This window comes from Pseudopipra pipra, chromosome 9 (assembly GCF_036250125.1).
Source record: "Pseudopipra pipra isolate bDixPip1 chromosome 9, bDixPip1.hap1, whole genome shotgun sequence".
Classification (NCBI taxonomy): domain Eukaryota; kingdom Metazoa; phylum Chordata; class Aves; order Passeriformes; family Pipridae; genus Pseudopipra; species Pseudopipra pipra.
Window position 1 is genome coordinate 22911121 of NC_087557.1, and position 19192 is coordinate 22930312.

Sequence of the window (19192 nt, forward strand, 5' to 3'; positions counted from 1 at the left end):
TACTGGTTAGTCTTTATAGCAACTTGGCTTTTCTTCCCATAAATTTGCATTTCCTTACTTCCCCTAAATTTGCAAAGCCTGACTGATTATGAGGGTTGGTTGTAATTATGTAGACAGACAACTACTAAAAATAAGATGGAGACTTCATTATTAACTCCATTACCAGAGCAAACCTCAAAGCCTGGCTTTGCCTCCCAGGTGTCCCATGGGTGCTGTCAGGTTGTACACAGCACACAGGGGTGAGGCAGAGACAGATCCTTCCCTAGAAAATGCTTTTCAGAGGGAAAGCACTGGGGCTTTGTGGGAAGGCACCTGAGAAACTGAACCTTGATGCCTTTGACTGCAGGTATAATGCTGGGGAGAATGGGGAACAGTGGAGTTCCTTTGGTCAGCTTTTGCCAGTGCTTGAATGAATCTGTCATGAAGATTGTGGCAGTTGCTGTTTGGTAAGTAACTGTTTTTGTAAGAAAATCAGAATTTTTTTTAAAGAGTAAGAAAATGTCAACAGAAGAGAATGTACAGAAATTTCACAAACTTATTTCCAGGGAAATAAATGAGGGTGAATGATCCTTAGTTTTGCAGGGCCTTAGCATCTGAAGATGCACACACATCCTGTGCCTGGCTTGTGCTGTCACTTTGACAGAGGCACCCTCTATGTTACTCCCAAACAATGAAATATGGCATGGCTGGGTGGGGGGGTGCTGTATGCCCTAAGGGCACTGCCAATCCTTGGGCATGCCAAGAGGGATTATAGTACACCCAGCCCACACAAGGGAGAAGCAGGAGGGGATGCTCCAGCTGGTACTTCCATCCCTTACAGCACTGCTGTAGACCCAGCCAGACCTGCCAACCCACCTGTCCCAAAGATCAGAGGAACAGCAGGTGACTGCCAACAACACAAACTATCAGCTCAGCACCTTCCCCACCCTTCAGAAGGCCCCCCAGTGTGGCCTAACCTGACATGGGGGGGGAACCACTGCCAGCACTCAGCCTTTGTTTCCAGCTACCTTTTAATCTCAAGCTCTTTTGGCACCCATGGCTTTGTATGTAGCTGGGCACAGAAACATAAGTTTTCACAGAACATCTGTCCAGAGAGGGTTCAGAAACTATTCTTCTGCCTATTTATCTGCCCCAAATCAAACTCCCAGGCAGTCCAAGAGCATGTCTAATGTATGTTGGTGTTTCTCCTCTGTCTTCCAAAGGCAACATAAACATTTACTTAACAGCTTCCAATAACCATGAACGGAGCTTAGGATTCATCCCCCTCCTTCCCAGTAGCTTACATGCCTTAAACTAAGAAGTTAGAGCTGCCTTCTGAACCAAAACATTTCCAAGTGGTTCCTGACCAGCACCACAACCTCAGCTGTGCTTTGGTCACACTCCTCACGTGTGAAAGAGGGGCTTAGTCTGACAAAACAACAGAACCCAGACAGGCTGCTGTGAGCTCTGCTCCAGGAGGGATTTCCCAGCTCATAGTGTTTGATAGGAAGGAGCTGCCTCCTAATAATGACTTTCTTTTTGCTCAGGTATTTTCCCTTTGGAATTGTGTTCCTAATTGCTGGCAAAATCCTAGAAATGGATGACCCCTCAGCCATTGGGAAGAAGCTGGGTTTCTATGCCATCACAGTGGTGTGTGGCCTGGTGGTGCACGGGCTCTTTATTCTGCCAATGATGTACTTCTTCATCACCAAGAAGAATCCCATTGTCTTCATCAGAGGGATTCTTCAAGCCTTGCTCATCGCTCTGGCCACATCCTCCAGGTATTACAGAGTTTCTAGACAGATGAAATGAAATATTTGCTATTGGGAACAGCATCCCTGTAGTGGAGCAGATACACCTGTATGTGAGCAATGGTCTGATTCACTGCTATAATTTTTAAAGGCATGTCTCTCAACATTTGGAAGTTCTGTGGGAGCCATTTGACAATAATGTTTGTCGCAGTTTTCCCTTGGTTTAAAAAATATTGGACAAAAATGTGTTTTCTTAGAGGACTTAAAAGGAAATAAGATTTTTTCCATTAAAAAAAAAATATTGTGCTTCTACAAAGTTAATATATATGAGGGACACACAGTTTGTCCAGACTGCATTTTTGTTATTAGCTGGGAATCTCCTCTTTCAGTCATGTGGAAACATTTTACCCTTTCTACTCATCTTAGTCTTTGTTTCTTGGTACATTAAGAAAAGACTGTGGTTGCAAGCTATTGTCCAGCACTGGAAAAGCATTCAGCTGTTCTGCTCAAGGAATAGTATTTTTTGCATCCCTTTTAGGGAGGATGTACAATGAGTTTTAACTGTAGCTGAACAAAGGTACAATGAAAATGGGAAACAGCTTTTGAAAAATGACTCCCAACAGGGATTAACTGGTGCATGAGATGTGGTTGAAAGGGCTGGAATTGCCTTGCACGGAGTGGAGACAGGAATAACAAAATAGCATTTCTGTGTAGCTGATAGGACAACACGGTTTCAGGGCATCTGTGCCAGGAGGAATATATAAGATTAAAAGAAAGGAGAGGGAGGAGTTACTATTTCACTACAGAAGGTATTGGCTTTCCAATGTGTTACATTTCACAAGGTGTTTGCATATATAACAGCTTGCTCCAAAATGACCTATAAAGAGCAACATACTGTGAAATACAAAATCAAGAAAAATTACATGCTGGGTGATGTTTAAACTCCAATTAGGCCTAAATAATTAAAGGAAGCTTTTTTATTAGAACATAAAAAGTTTGCAGCTTGGGATATTGTCACATCCCCAGATTCAAGTAGGATGCTAATTCTGCACTCCAAGATGTTAGTGTTGGAAAAGGCTCATCAGGCTCACATTTGACACACTTGACTATCTGCCCTGCTCCTCTAGGAATTCTGTTTCTGAAGAACTCTATTGCTGACAACTCAGCTTTTTTAAGCTGTGTTATTCCATTCACTCTCTTTCTCTTTTTTTTTGGTCTAGAAAGAGATAACTTTTCCTAAAAATCTAACCTGAATATTTCTCTTTTTAGGAAAAAAAGAAAAGAGGAAATTTTTGTTCTTGTTTTATCTTTAGCATCCATAGAAGAATTTGTCCTTTCCTTCTCCTTTTCTGTTAAAAAACAACAAAAATATCCAACTTTTTCATGAGTATGGGTACCTTTAACAAGGAGGGTTTAATAAGACTTATAAAATGTGAGCAAGCTCTGTTCACAGACCTGCACACCACAGGGACTGTCACTGCACAGTTTAACTTGCAGGCAACTTCCAACCATGTAGGATGCCTGTGGTTCATCTTGGAACTCAGCTCCTCCTTGGGAGAGCTGGATTCCTAGGAAGGAGCCCCAAAAGCCATCATGGGAAGGAGTGGCAGACAGGCTGATCAGGCACAGCTATAAAGCCAAAATCTCAACCTACAGAAGTGATGAGAGAGAGGTGTCTGTCTCTGCTGAGCCCCCTCAAGATAAACCAATACTTACTTGAAGGTTTTTTCAGCCCCATTTCCTTATCCCAAGCTGACATGAGAGTGTCCACTGACAGCAGGGAAGTCCAGATTTCTCATAAACTTCTGCTGGCTTTGACTCCCCCTGAGCTCCAACAGGTCCAGGGACATCAAGGGCTTGGAGACAGCAGTGCAAGGAATAATGACATATTTATAGGCCCAGAGAGGGAGTAATTTGGGAACAGAGCTCTGGCACCAGCTGGCAGCTCAGCCTGTCAAGAACCACCAGCAGGACTTGCTACCAGATTTAGTATCTTTATTGACAGAAGTTAATGCACTACTAAAGTTAAGGTGAATCCTGAGGAAAGGCTCTGAACATACGGATTTGGGGCTTGGACATGTTTGATGGATTTAGCTCTGTCTGTCCCTTCTTAAGAGTGTGTATATTTTGCAAATCCAACACAGGCCCAACATGGTTTCTAATGTTTTCCTGCTCAAATAGCAGTGCCTTGTCTAGAGAGAGCTGAACTTTTCACCTTGGTTGCTCTGAAAGGAATGGATACTGCACATAACTGAGCTGCTGCCAAAAGAACATGCACAAATAATTGGGGCTGGACAGGAGAGCTGCTTCTCCTGACAGTCAGCACATGTGTGTTTGGTTAAATCAGACTTGCCACAGGGGCATTATATAACACTCATCATGTGGGTATTGGATTTTCAAATCATCTTGGAGGAGAACAAAGAGCTGGTTTTAAGAATACTGATGTGTTTCTTGGAGATAATTCTGTCTGTCTAAAGATAGAAAACCCCAGATCAGTGGGCTGATACTCATTTCACCTGTGGAAAGCTTATTTTCAAAGCTAAACATCAAACTACAAGCAGCAAAACCAATCCCATTTACAAAACCCAAGAATGTAACCCAGGGGAAGCTGAAAGCCTGGAAGCAGCCACCTCATGGCAATGATTTTACTGAATGTGAACAACATTTCAACTCACATCCCTTAGTGAAAGGTTCTGGACCCCATTCTCAGTCTCCTTGTATTTCTCCTGATTTTCCTGGTTCGCCCTCACTGCCTCAGTGAGGGGAGTGCAGCACCTGCTGCCACTGCCCACCCTGCCCTGCCCCGGGGGGTTCAGGCTGCACAGTTGGGGATCTCTCACTTGCTGCTTTTGTCCCCCCACATCCCCCCTGATCTTGTCACCTCTTACCACTCCCAAAAAGCAATATCTGGCCTACAGGCAAAATTCATCTTGATTTCAGCTTTCCTCGTTCCAACGGCAAGAGGGAATTTTGTTTTTCTAGGTCATCTCTCCATACCATTAATGAATTAAAGCAGCATCTTTTCAGTGGTACATCCCATCAAAAGAAGCAATTTTCATCTTCTCTGAAGACAAGTTATAAACCATGACTTTTTCAAGGGTTTTGCTGCTTATGAAACACTGAGATCTTGGCTGTTGCAGAGTGTAAATTGAAGGCAGATTTAGAAACGGGAGATGAGATCAGTTTGTTGATTTTTTGGAGCAAATACCAAAATGCATTTGAATGATAAGATAAACAGAGCAGCTGAACAGCTGCTCTTCCACAGTGACTAGCTGTCTTTGTGGCTCACACTAGTAAGAGCTGGGCCTGATCCAGCATTAGCTTATGCTCAGTCTCTGCAGCTGCAGCATTTTATCCCAAAATTGAGATAAGACTCTGAAAATGTATTTTTAATTGTTGGAGTTAGTGCTGGGAAAAGATACCTCTCAGCTGAAAGCTTTAGGACAGTTTTTAAAAGACTTAAGAGATTAAGATCAGCACTTCAGAGTATTTTTTCCTCCTAATAAATGTTAAATGTCAGGCTTTCATGTTACTGCTCCACTGTTTAACACTAAATAAATATCAACAAATAAAATAGCTTTCAAGAAAACAAACTTCACCTAATTTAACTGGAGAGGCAAATTAAAGTATTAATTTGGTAGTGTTTTTTATAATATTGAAATTATATATTTATATAACTCAAAAATTGCAGTAGGAACTCTTTTTTTTTTTTCACTGCCACCTGTAAGTCACCAACAGCCAAAGTCTTGAATAAGACATATGTTTTTCTGTTATGTGGCAGATGATACATTATAAATAAAAATGAACCATCATTGAACAAGACAACCTCTCCTGGGATGCTCTGAATCATTTTTCTCACCTGTATTCAGGGAAAGTTCACTGAGATGAAACAGGTGCTGAAAGGGTAACCAGGGATGTAAAGCAGCAATCTGGTAAGAGAAGACTTGGAAATCAGATTGGGTCAATCCAGGCTGAGAGAGGACAAAGTTGATTTCTAACATTATGTGTTGTAACACATTTGATTATGCAAGGAGAAATGCATAAAGCACATAAAAGCAAAGTTAGTGTAAATTGAGAAGAGTACAACTAGATTGTAAATTAAATTTCTCATCTGAGCAGTGAGTTCTGGAAAGCCTTTCAGTAGGAGTAGTCAGGACAGACAGTTTACTGGCTCTAAGGATGCAGTGTTGTAAATTTGAGTGAAACTCTGTAGTAGCTGCCTGTGCTAGGAAGGTACAAGAGTCCTTGACCCGGGAATTTGTTTCCTTTCAATATCTTGCACAGTGTTTCTCATCATCACTGCACTTATATTCCTTCTTTATTATAATACTTAACAAACAACAAACCCATTGCCTTGTCATGTGCCCTAGAAATTTGACTTCATCCAGCACAAAATTCAAAGGGAAGACACACCTGACTCTGAGATACAGCACAAGTTTACAAGTTGAATTCTTGTACAAACAGTGTCACACATTTGGTTTAGAGCAATGGAAACAGATACAGATTTTGCTGTCTGTGCCATTGGTATTATGGGATTGTTCTGCACAATCTTTGTCACACCTCAACCAAACTGGAACATGTCAATCAGCTAAAATTTGCACATCTCACAGCTCAGCTCTCAGAACAGGCAGACACTGAGGTTTAATATTCTGGTATGTCGGAGTGTGGGCAAGGTGGAGAGGCCCTGTAAGATTACCTTTTCCTCTTCTTTGTCCCACAAAGAAATCAGACAGGGTTTTCTTATAAAAAAGCCAAATGGCAGAGGAAAGACTGTCTTTAAAAACAAGAAACCCTCCACAACTGAAGTAGCTGCAGGGAAGGAAGACAATGAATAGTAAATTAAGTAATTATTTCTTGGCCATGCCTATGGTTAGAACACCTAGAAGTGCTCCTGGTCTGCTCCCAGTTGCAGCTCCACCAGGGTGTTCAGTTCTACATTATCTGTGAGCTCCACCTTCATCCTCTTATTTTATGGTAAACAAGACACAGAGAATTTCAGTCATTCACAAAAGACTGTGTGTAAAATCATAGGCGTGCCCAGAGAGAAATGACATCTCATGTGCAGTTAGGGGGGTTATGGGGTTAAGCTTTGCTGGGTTTGTTTTTCAAACTAGATATTGATTAAATATTAGGACTGCCTGAATGGAAAAGTTTAATATACCCCAGTTATTCAAGGCAATCAGATTTCCATTGCTTCCTCACCCTTTCAGTTTATTTCCATACTTAGAGAAAGACTTTTGTCCAGATTTTCAGGCAATGGCTGCCAGTTTGTAGTAAATCATTCACCAGTCAGGCTTTATAAAAGTTATAGAAAATAGAGGTATCATAATGAAAATATCTTTTTTCTTTTGTGTTTCTATTGCAGGAAGTTTCTTTTCCTTTCCAAGCACTGTTACTTTCCTCAAACAATAGCTTGCACAAATACCAAATGACAACTCCTACTCAAGGAAACATTTTTCTTACACATTCCTGCAAACTTGGAGTTAGGATTTCGGAATTTTTGGAATCCTTTGTAGGTCATTTGTAATGACTGAGAAACACTTTGTAGATCAAATGTGTTATCTTCAATTCAGAACAGCTAATGGCCATTGTAAGATGAGGTATCAGAGCCCCATTGCTGATGTGAAGGTCCCAACCCACGGTGACATATCCATCTGAAGTGCCCAAAACAATGGAAAGACACCTCCATTTCATGGCTCAGGGCACGAAAATCACATGAGAACAGGACATTAAAGACCCTTAGTATCATGACACCAACATTTCCCCTATAACTATCTTTTTAAAGAGGTAACTTTGGAATAGTATTGAAGGAGTTTGCTGTATTACATGTATTTAAACAGTCTCAGATAATGAGCAGTATATTAAAATTGGTATCACAACAAGGAAAATATCTTGCCATTTGTATATTTTCTTCAGTGGTGTTACTTACTTTCCATACAAACTGATGTGCCATAAAAATTACTCACTCACTTGAATGCAGTTTAATTACTCATTGTATAGTGAATGTGACAGCACATGGTCAAATGCAGAATGTTACAAAAAGACCTATAAAATATACAAATAAACATGTATCAAAGTGTTACAATTAAAAAATTTGTGCATCCTATTGAAAATGAGAAAATTTATGACCATGTAATATTTTATTAATTGTCTCAGTTTACGAAAACAAAAATCAGATTTCAGGGTATGAAATTCAGGGTTAAAGTTTTGAAGGGATCAAGCTGGTTGTAAAATAAATACCTGTCAAACAGTCTTATACCATTCCATTCTATTCCACACACATCCATCTAATTTACATATGCACACATCATTATGGAACCTGCAATTATGTGGTTGTTATATGATCACACAAGGGACGTGGGCAGACCTGTCCCAGAGAGGAAATGGGATTTTACATTCCCGAGTACAGAAGTTTGGTCTGTAACTTTTATTTTCAGGCATGCTGTTGATCAGATCTTTGCCTAACCCTTTGCAGAAATAAGAAATTGTTTGCATATGAGGCAGGCCTGGAAGGAAACACTTTTAGAATCCATGAGTGCACAACATTTTTCAGAGATTCTACTATCAAGCTGCACAGTGTGTTCGTCTTTCTTTCATTTGAGTGTACAACATTGCCTCTGTGGGGTTTCTGTCCTTTTTTTTCTGAAAGAGGGAAAGACAGAACAATATTTTTAACTTTGGGGAAGCAAAATGTACACTATTATACATTCATTTATGCCTTTTTTAGATGTAACTGTCTTTCTCCTCCCTCAAGCAGAGGAGCAAGTTACCTGGCAAGTGAGCACAAGTGCAGAGCAGTGCCCAGACAGTGTAAAATCCCCCCTGCCTAGAGAAGGTTTGCTACAACTCATCCATTCCCCAGAAATAAAAACAAACCAGCGTGTGTTTCTCTGGTGTTCTGCAGCTCAGCCACCCTGCCTATCACATTCAAGTGCTTGCTGGAGAACAACCACGTGGACAGGAGGATCGCGCGGTTCGTGCTGCCCGTGGGGGCCACCATCAACATGGACGGCACGGCGCTGTACGAGGCCGTGGCCGCCATCTTCATCGCACAGGTCAACAACTACGAGCTGGACTTCGGGCAGATCATCACCATAAGGTAATCCACAGATGCATTCCTCACAGAATGGCTGTCTTTAACTAATGCAGAGCTCAGGGGCTGCACGAAGAGAAATTGCACTGCTCCTGTTCAATACATGCACGTGGACACCAGGAAATCATAGAATCACAGAATCATAGAATCATAGAATCATAGAATCAGCTGGGTTGGAAGGGACCTCTGAGATCATCAAGTCCAACCCTTGATCCACTACCACTGTGGTTAATAGGCCATGGCACTAAGTGCCACATCCAGTCTCATCTTAAAAACCTCCAGGGACGGAGAATCCACCACTTCCCTGGGCAGCCCATTCCAATGTCTGATCACCCTCTCTGTTAAGAAATTCTTTCTAATATCTAACCTAAACCTCCCCTGGCACAACTTGAGACCATGTCCTCTTGTCTTGCTGAGAGTTGCCTGGGAAAAGAGACCAACCTCTGGCTACAACCTCTTTTCAGGTAGTTGTAGAGAGTGATGAGGTCTCCCCTGAGCCTCCTCTTCTCCAGGCTGAACAGCCCCAGCTCCCTCAGCCTCTCCTCATAGGATTTGTGCTTGAGTCCCTTCACCAGCCTTATTGCCCTCCTCTGGACCTGCTCCAGGACCTCAAATGTGCTCCCGTTGGAGGATAACTGTCTCATTTTTACACTGATCACTTTAGGACTGGGACATTTTACTGTTATTGCTGTTTCAAACACTATTTTAAACTTCAGGAAAGTTTTCAACTTCAAGCCTGATTTGCATCTTTACACGAGAGGAGAAGGTTAGCAAATGCAAAACTAGAAGTTGTATTTCAGATAACGGGGAACAGTCTGTTAGGAAGCTCTTGGAGAATCAGGGGGAAGAGGGAAGGAGGACAGATGCTACTATCAGGGCAGGTTTTCATGAATATGTCATATCCCTCAGATATTTTTAAAATGTCTTCTCTGCTGCTTGTTAAAGCAGAAAATTTCATAAACAACCATGCTCTCAGTGGGCAGAGAGTGTTATGGCTGTGTACTCCATCCTTGAAAAGCCTGTAATGGATCCAAAAGACTAGAAGATCCAGCTGAACAATTACTGCCAGAATAACTCCAGTGACTGCCAAAGAATCCCTCAGGGACTGAAACCTGCAGGTTTCCAGCAGGGAACAAATGATTATAAAAACATTCCTCATAGTCAGAGCCTTGTGCAACATATTTGAGATGTGCTTATCTACCCACTCACTGACCTCACCGCTGCCCCGTTCACACTGCTGGGCCTTGTCTGTCTTCTGCTGGACCTGAAAACCTTCATGACAAGAAGAGGAGAGTCCTGAAACAAACCCCACATGACAGCTGAGGTTTGCTAATGGGCTCCTGGCAAGATCTGGGTAGACCAGATGAAAAAGAAACAAATTGTGCCCATATGAGCTCTTGCTTCAGGCTCGTGTTCTCTTTGAAAACTGTTGGAACGACCCTGTGCTAAAATTTAGTCTTTTCTGATTTGGAATTTGGAGATTTTTTTTAGCATGTAATCCCAAAATATGGCCCAGAGCATGAGCAGACATTACATACACTTTGAAGTAAAGAATGGTAATTTTAAAAATTAAGGAGAAGGAGGATGATGGTAAATGGAAAGAAGGTAAATTCTACTTTTCTCTAAGCAGAACTCTATTTTATCTCTTATTTTCACCCCTCACATCAAGTGCTGGTACACAAGGACCAGACAGAGGTAAAACAGTGGAATGAAAATACAAATAAAGATTGGAAAAATCTAGGAAATGAAAAGAAATAAAAAGACTCACAAAAGAAGAAGGCAAACAGGAAAGTACCTTCAATATCTTAATCCAAATTCTGCCCTAGATCCTGGGACTTTGGGACCTCGAGATTTAAAATTCAAATATTCTGAGTTCTAGGGTATTTTTGCCAGAGGGGAAAAATGTTAGAAAAAAATATCAGTCTACTTTGCTCATAGCTTGTAAAATCCAGGCTAACAGTTTCTATCAGTGTGATTTCGCAAACAAAGATGTAGCAGAGAAAGAGAGTAAAGATTCTGTTTTCATCAATTGAGCATATTATAGAAAGAAACATCTACATGAAGGTAAAAATGGAATGGAACAATCCTAGACAAACATTCCTGGGTTTGCTCCCAGTTAAGTCATGAGACTTTCTGGCCTGAACTGCCCTAAGAGGCAGCAGCAGTTCTGATCAGCCAGTCAGTTCATATCACAAACAAGAGCCTTTTAAGGTTTATTAGAGTTATCTCTTACTCAGGTACTGAGCTGTCCCTTCCTTTCCACCTACATTCTGTAACAATGCTATCAGGGTGCTAAGCAAGTTAACTTTTTCAAAATGTAGTTTTAAGTCTTTCTCGTTCCCCATCACACCCACATGCAAATGTTTGGGGCTTTTCATTGCAGAAAAGGGCTCTAGTTAGAAATCCTGCTGCTGCTGTACTGGTCCACTGTACAGCTGTAAGCAAGAGACTGGATCTCTCTGTGTTTCAGTTTCCATGTGGGTAATTACTGTTACCCTCATTTTCCACAGGAGGGTGATGACACTTAACTGATTGCCAAAAGCTCTGACATTCTGGACCGATGAATGCAGTGGATTTGCAGTGTATACACTTTCTGTCATCCTTTTACAACTGTCAGCCTCTGGGTTTTGTCTTTCTGCTGAATGGCCTAGCTCTTGGAAGTGGCTGGATTGGTGGAAATTAGTACATCCAGTCACTTTTGCTCCTGGAAAAAGGAATGAAATCCCTCCCCTAAAAGTAAAATTATGAAAAAAACATTAAGCCTGCCAGGTCCACTCTTGCCCTGGTCTCCCATTCAGTTCTGCTTGCCTGGTTGAAAAAATGGTGTGAAGGTCAAGTAAAAATACTTCCCAGAAGCTGGTGATGTACAGTCACATTCATGCTTGCTGAATATTAAGATCCAAGTATGCAAAGCCATGTGCTGTGCAAGGTCTTCACCTTGACCCAGCCTCTTTTCCCTTGGCCTCACCTCTCTGTGAGGGACTGACATCAAAGGCCCAGGCTCAGCCAGGCACGGATTTGCCTGGCACAGGGACTGCCCATGGTGACTCAGAGGTGTCTGCTGGGATTTGCCTGGCACAGGGACTGCCCATGGTGACTCAGGAATGTCTGCTGGGAGCTCTGCTGCCAAGGGGGAAGCAGAGATGAGCAGTGCTGGCAGATTCATGGCACGCAGTGCTCTGTGGTGCCATGGCCCACAAGGAGCTGACACAACCCACAGCCTGGCTGGGCCCTTTGCTCTGCACCTCTGGCATTAACAGGTAACAGAACTGCCCCACCAGTGCCAAGGCTGTGAAGGTTGAGAGAGAGAATTTAGCCCTGGGCAGACAGTTTGGCCTGTTCTTGCTCTCACCTGGTTTGTGTCCACAAAACACTGGCACTTCCTTGCAGTGGCCTGTGTGAGAAGGAGTATGGTTTAGGAAAGCTCCTGTAGGAACACGATGTGGCATCTTGCAGAGCAACCCATCACTGGTAAAGCTTCTTCCTTTCTTTCTTTGTTGAAGCATCACAGCAACAGCTGCCAGCATAGGTGCTGCAGGCATCCCCCAGGCTGGGCTGGTGACAATGGTCATTGTTCTCACCTCGGTCGGGCTCCCAACAGACGACATCACGTTGATAATTGCTGTGGACTGGGCACTGTAAGTAACATTCAGCTTTTGGGGTTTCCATTGTGGCAACTTGGCTAAAAAGGCAGATGGTCTCCAGGGGTGTAGTAATACAGATATATATAAAAGGTATAGCAAGTGATTATGTTGTTTGAAATGGTGTTAATGCGGCCTCATTTACTCTGCTGATGTGAACATTATATGGAAAAAGACACAGACAAATGAGAGAGAGTCTCGATGAGACTTGGAAACATGACCTGCATGGAAAGGCTGAAGAAGTGGAGTTTATTTGGTCTAAAAGTAGAGCAGGCTGAAGAGGTCACCACAGCAGCTTCTTAGATAGATGAGATTGTCCTGAAGAGGACAGTGAGCAACTTTCACATTTACAGGGAGGGAGGATGAAGTAGAATGAAGTACCTATCTTAAGTCAGATCCAGGAAAACTTAAAGAGTTATTTTTATCTAGAAGGACAGTCAGGCAATGGAACTATGACAGACTCAGCCTGAATGTAATACTTGCCACGTACTGCAAGAGGACTAATAATGTCCTCCTTTTATCACAGATCCCAATACAATTCTGTTCTTTCTGATTTCAAATTATTTTTTATTTAGTCCATATAAAATATATCTCCTTTAATACAGTGGACTTTGATCACATGAAGGTTTGGGTAAAAATGTGTTACAAGTCCATTCTGTTATATATCCCATTTTATTAAACTTCTAGCCACCAATTTTTTGTACAAAGAACTGTGAGAAGAACGATTTCCTGTTCAATGTAATAGAATATTACCATTATTATCATTAATAGGAGTCATGAGTCTTGTGTTGTATGAATATTTTAAGACTGTATTACAATAGCCTTTTCCCTCTATATTGCTCAGTTTTTGCCCAGCTCTTGCAACATCGACATTTCATTGTTTTTCCAGTAGGTCTTCCAGCATATATGGGAATTATGCTTCTTTTTGTCTTACACAACTTTTCAAAACAACAGAGAAAAAACTTTTCAGGCTACAGTTCCAGACGGTATTAAAAAGTGAGCAAGGAACAGACCCAATTTTCTGTCTTTTGCAGATGACTTTTCAAACAAAAAGTATTTTTCTGTATTTCAGCACTTGGTGGTTTCAAGAGCCTGCAGATGCAAAGTGTCAACATGGTTGATATGATGAATATTTTCAGTATTAGTTTTGGAAGTACTGGAGCATGAAGAATGCTTAAAGAAGGCTGGTTAGATGATCTCACGAGACTGAAATACCCATTACAGTGCACTGCAGATATTACAACTCCTTTAGGTAGCCATAACATGGATGTGACCTTCATACCTCTAGGTAGTGCTTAGAGACATAAAGAAAAGAATCAAAATGTTTCTCAGCTAAGGCATTAAACACAGTGTAAAAGCTTTGCACCTTTAATAAATCATCTAAAGCCAAAGTACCACCGCAAACATGTTTGCACTGAAAGAAATGCCCCAGCAGCAGATTGGGCTCTTAGCAGAAAAATGCCAGTGTGTGCAGCGTGGTTCTACTCAGAGGTAGTGCAGACTGCTCCACACACACAGGAACAGGGAATACAACTGGTCATCAATGCACCAGGCAATTCATTTTCTTTAGAGTTTCAGTGTGGTGCACTGTTTCCTCAGAAAAATCCTGTCTTCAGAAAAGATGCTCATCAGAGCTCAAGAGGGAGTGCAAACTCTCGAGCTCTCTCACACAGCTTCTTCTCCACCACGGCTGACTCTCTGCACAATCCAACATTCACAACGTGGAGTATCTTTCCAAGAATCACAATATGATGATTAACCAAGGGAAAAAAAAAATCAATGTTTAACAGGAACATTTATCAATATGTGCTGTAACAGTATTTTTCCCTGCTTAACATATTTTGTGGGAATTTTCTTCACGGCAAAACCCAAAATCGGAAGAGCAGGAATTAGAAAAATGGATTGAGCAAACAAGTGTAGGGCTGGGTCCTGGAGTCAACCACCACGTCCTGGTGGAGGCTGTGGAATATTATTGCTGAAGTTACTTGCAGCTTGGGTAACTGCACACACAAATAAGCTTTCATGCAGGAACTTTCCTGATAATTAAGCAGGCAACTAGATAAACATTTATATTCACCAAGTACCTGCCTGAAACAGCTGAAAAAAAATCAGTACAGAGTTTCAATTCTTTTCTATATTAAGATACAGGATCAGAAATCTAGGTAGTGTTGATATTGGACCGTCACTGACTTCAATAAGCCAAACATCTGGAGATTTCTGAACCTCCATTTTATAACCTACATTTATAAATTAAGTTACTAATATGACACAGTCTTCAAATGTATATATTTTTCTTGGAAAAGACGTGATATATTTCAGACTTAAAAGCTGTATCGTCTATTTGAAATCTCATCAGTTTTAACTAATAGATTCCAGGATGACTCAAGTGTAACACTTGTCTATGACAGCCACTTACTTTCGTGGATTTACAGTCTGTATTTTAATAAATTTATCTTTTAGACACTGGGCAGAAGGTAAAGAAAGAAAGGAAGAAATTCCAAACATGAATAAATGAAAAGTAGTTAAACTGTATATACACAAAGTACTGTCAAGCAGACAAATTTAAATTGGAAAAGGTAACTGGAAATGAAGACTCTTTAGGAGCCATTGCACAGCCACCATAAGAGCCAAAGCCATCATAGCTTTTTCAGGAATGAACATGATTTAAATATGGTCAGTGCCTGCTTGGTTTGTGGGTATAACCTTCAATAACCTTCTTAAGTAGCATTTTGGTTGCTGAGATTGGGACCTTGATCACTGGTTGTACTGACTGACCTCTACTTTTATTGAATTAAGACATTTGCAGCACCAGTCTCCAAATCAGGCATGTTACTGGACCTTATCATGTACACTCAGACAAAAAAGCAGTCGTGGTCTGCTCTGTTACACCTTTTTAGTGCCAATCAGCTGGCCTGTGTAGGGAGGCATCACTGTTCCAGTTAACTCAGTTACAAAATAAAGTGTGTGGCAGCACAGCACACTGAGCTCAGAAAAGGCTGGAAAACCCAGCTGAGCTGCATCATAGCTGGAGGCTGCCCCGTGCCAAACTCCTCACTACCATCTCTAAACCTTTTAGCTCATAAAAGCAGCAAAACTGGGCTTTAGCTACGATTACTGCAGTGATGAAGGCACAGGAATGCACCCAAAGAGCCAACGACTTACTATGACTATTCCATTTTCCAGAGACAGGTTCAGAACAATGATCAACGTCCTGGGAGACGCGCTGGCTGCCGGGATCATGGCCCACATCTGCCGGAAGGAGTTTGTCAAGGATGGTGACGAGGTAACTATGCCATAAGCCAGGGTCTGTGGCAAAGAACCTGCCAGTGCCCACATTTGGGTCATCTAGTTTATAAAGGGTGTGTCAGAGGCAGGACAGAATTGGGCACGTGCTGCTTAGCAGGTGGGGTGGAGGGATGCTTTTCCATGAGCTCATGTGAAAAGCCACTGGAGTTCCAGGCTGGCCAGCCAGCTGTGCCTGCCACACCGGGCTGGGAGCAGGGAAGCAGCTGCACTGCCCTGCCATTGCACAAGGTGCTGGAGCTGCCAGTCTCCCACTCAGGACCCCAGTCCTGACTGGACAGTAATTGTCCTTCTCCTAAAACTGTGACCAGTAACAGAGTGACAAATGTTCTTGACTGCCTGTGTGTGGGGGGAGGTGAAGGTACCTATGAGTGTGTATATCCATAATCAATAAGCTCACATCAAAAGCAACTCCCCTGGGTGTTTCCAGCATTCTGTGCCAGCATCACCTGAAGCCACCACTGCAATCATTTTCTTTCCAGACTAGCACAAGCACATTACTCCATTCTAGACTTCATTTTCAGGCATCTTCATGCCTTCTACACTTAATACAAGTCCCTCACTACATCTTTTTGTTCTTCTTTCTCTGTACCTTATTTCATACACCACACATACCTGTGCATTCTGAAGCCCCCACCTCCTTCCACTCCTATGCATTTTCCCCTTCCTTTGGAACTCCTTCTCATGGCCCTCCAAATCCTTGACAAAGGAAACTCCTAATTCCATGAGCCCATGATGTTTGGAGGTGCTAATCTGCAACCATTTCAGCTCATGGCAGACTCTCACTACCTTTCTTCCATAAAGACAGAATAGTTCATGCAGGAAAGTTTCTTTATCGGGACTAATTTTCACAAGGTGTGTTTAATTTCTGAGCATCATTTGTAGTATTCCAGACAAATAACAAAGTTTTATTTCTATCATTATCTCTCCCATTCTACAATCATTCTACCCAATCCCATTCTCATGCCTTCCAGCAATGTTCATTTAAAATTCCTGCTCTTTCAAGTTGTGTATAGAAAGACAGGCTGTGTCCTCCTGAAGTAATTACTGATGACAGGATTAGGCCTGAATATATGGGCTACACATACAGCTAGCTGCAAAAAACCCTAAACATACAGCCTAATGTTAAGGCATGTCACCCCTTACAAAGCCAGGAGTGTAGCCTGAGCTCCTGCACAACACAGGCCTCTGACATTTCATTGCCGTACTTGGAACTCAGGCAGAACTTAAGAAGAGATGTTTCAATAATATGAAATCCCTCCTAAGGGATTATTTAGTCATCTGTGATGAGATTTTTTCTTTGAATCATGCTCTATAACTGTACTAAAATATACTGCTGGTCTGCCATACATTTTGGCTGCATAATTTGTGCAGTTAGTAATGAATACCCAAAGGCCATATTTTCTCAGCTGCAAGCCCACCTCTCTTCTCTGCCAGTATTTACGTCTTACTTTCCCCATCAGAATCTGGTTTGATTTAAAGAACACTTCAATATTTAACTTATGAATCAGTTAATAAAATCCTTTTTATTTCTTTTGAAACAGTGCAGAGACAGGTGCTAGTTTATTGGGTTAGAAAAAAGGCAGAAGGCAACAACAAATGACTTACTGATCTAAGTAACTGCACTTAAGAGCAAGCACTGCCCAAAGCTCAGCACTGAGAGTCTGTACCTTTAGAACTCAGCCCTGAAATTCTAGTCTGTATTTGCCCTGCTTCTGTTGCTTTACCAATGGCATGCAGTTATTACCATAATTTGTAATGACAGAATTTGTGCTTTTACACAGAGACACCTTCACTTTGTGCAGATGTTGCAAAGATGCCTTAGTGTATATGAGAAACAGGTCCTGGAAGTCTATGGAGGCTCTAGATAATTCTGGTGAATGTAAAGCAGCCCACAGGATTTCCAGTAAAAATTGTATCCTGTTGTATACAGCAATCAGTGGCAGTATTCCAGATCTTAATGCTTTTCACATAGGTGCCCCTGATCTGTGAAACTAAGCCTGTTAACATCCATCAGATTGTGGCTTACCAGAGAAATGGCTGTGTGAAGACCATGAATGAATCTCGTGGACCAGAAACAGTGAAAGGGTTTCAGCACCATACACCTGTACAAGTGGAGCAAGAAGAAACTCCAGTGGAGAATCACACTAAGAAATCCAACAGTAAAGACCACTGCACTATTGAAATAAATGAACTAGAAACAAATGTGTAACTGCTGCACTCAGTGGTATCTCACGCCCCAGTGACTTGATACCCAATCTCTACCTCACAGCTGGAAGAGGGACTCTTTGCCTTGAACAGGAATTTGTGGAATTATCGCCACCCTGCTTGTACTGGAGCTAAGAGACCAGCTGTGAACGTCAGGAAAGGCACACAGCTTGCAAGAGACATGGGCTTCTCTAGGTGGAAGATTTTAATACTGAAAAATTAACTCATGGATGACTGCTGTTTTATTCTGCACTCATTTGACTTCATTAGAGTATTTGACTCCTTTGGCTCCTTTTTTAAAAAAAAGCTTTTTCTATTTGACCCTTCTTGATTTTCTAACCAAAGCCTTTTTTTTTTGTCAATCTCAGTAATTATGAACACTGTATTTATGTAGAATTTTTGCTATGTGAAAATGTTTCACCAAAATTGCTAAAGATACCAATTTTGTCTGACATTCACTAAATATAGAGTTTGTGCTTAGCTTTAGAACAGCAGTAAGAAAATCACACTGATTTCCTTGTCGCAAGGGGTTACATCTATTACTAAATAACAGTCCAAGCAGAGGGGAAGCCAAGTGTGCATTTGTGCAAGAAAGGGCATTAAGGTAATTCTGATGGGCAGCCTCCAGAGCCAGGCATTCAAGTGTGATACACAAAGAATTCCTAGGTCACTGCAGAGCACAGTTTGCCTTCCAAGTGCCAGATTTATGAACCTTTTTTTAACCTAACTCTTCAGTAAAGTCAGTCCCATGCACATGCAGTGGCAGAGGTGAGGTGAGCCCTAATCCATAAGCACTGGTGCTAACGTGTCCTCTCCTGGAACCTGTAGGCTGTTCTACTGTAAATATGTACAAACTCAAAGCTCAACTCATGAACCGTGTGCTGCGTCCTAAGGGCAACTGAACTCACACTGGAACCCCAGGATGCTGAGTGACGATGGGGTTTGGTGAGGAGTTTGCTGTGGAAAATGCCTCATTATTTCTCATAATCCAGTGGTTGATTCACACTGACAGTTACTCCCTTTCCATGATCTACTGGATCTTTCAGTTACAGTAAAATCTGCCGAGTATGTTTCCAATGTTTGTGATATAGGACATTTTTAATAAACCTGCCATTTAAAAACAGGCCGTCTGTGCACTTGTACCATTAGTGTCTTCTTATTTCTCTGCCAAAATGGAGAGTGGAAGTGAGGACACCTTCTGAAAAGTTGGGATTTGA

The 19192-nt window shown here is 41.7% G+C and overlaps 1 protein-coding gene across 1 annotated transcript in view; it reads left to right on the forward strand.

The window, feature by feature from the left end:
• SLC1A7 (solute carrier family 1 member 7) overlaps window positions 1–19081 on the forward strand; it is a 49756-nt gene extending 30675 nt beyond the window's left edge. The window contains exons 6-11 of the mRNA XM_064665206.1: window positions 347–446; window positions 1527–1760; window positions 8635–8829; window positions 12327–12461; window positions 15648–15747; window positions 17743–19081. Coding sequence (XP_064521276.1) covers window positions 347–446; window positions 1527–1760; window positions 8635–8829; window positions 12327–12461; window positions 15648–15747; window positions 17743–17979 — 1001 coding nt within the window. The 3' untranslated portion in view covers window positions 17980–19081. The remainder of the gene's footprint in view (window positions 1–346; window positions 447–1526; window positions 1761–8634; window positions 8830–12326; window positions 12462–15647; window positions 15748–17742) is intronic.
• Window positions 19082–19192: the final 111 nt, after the last annotated feature.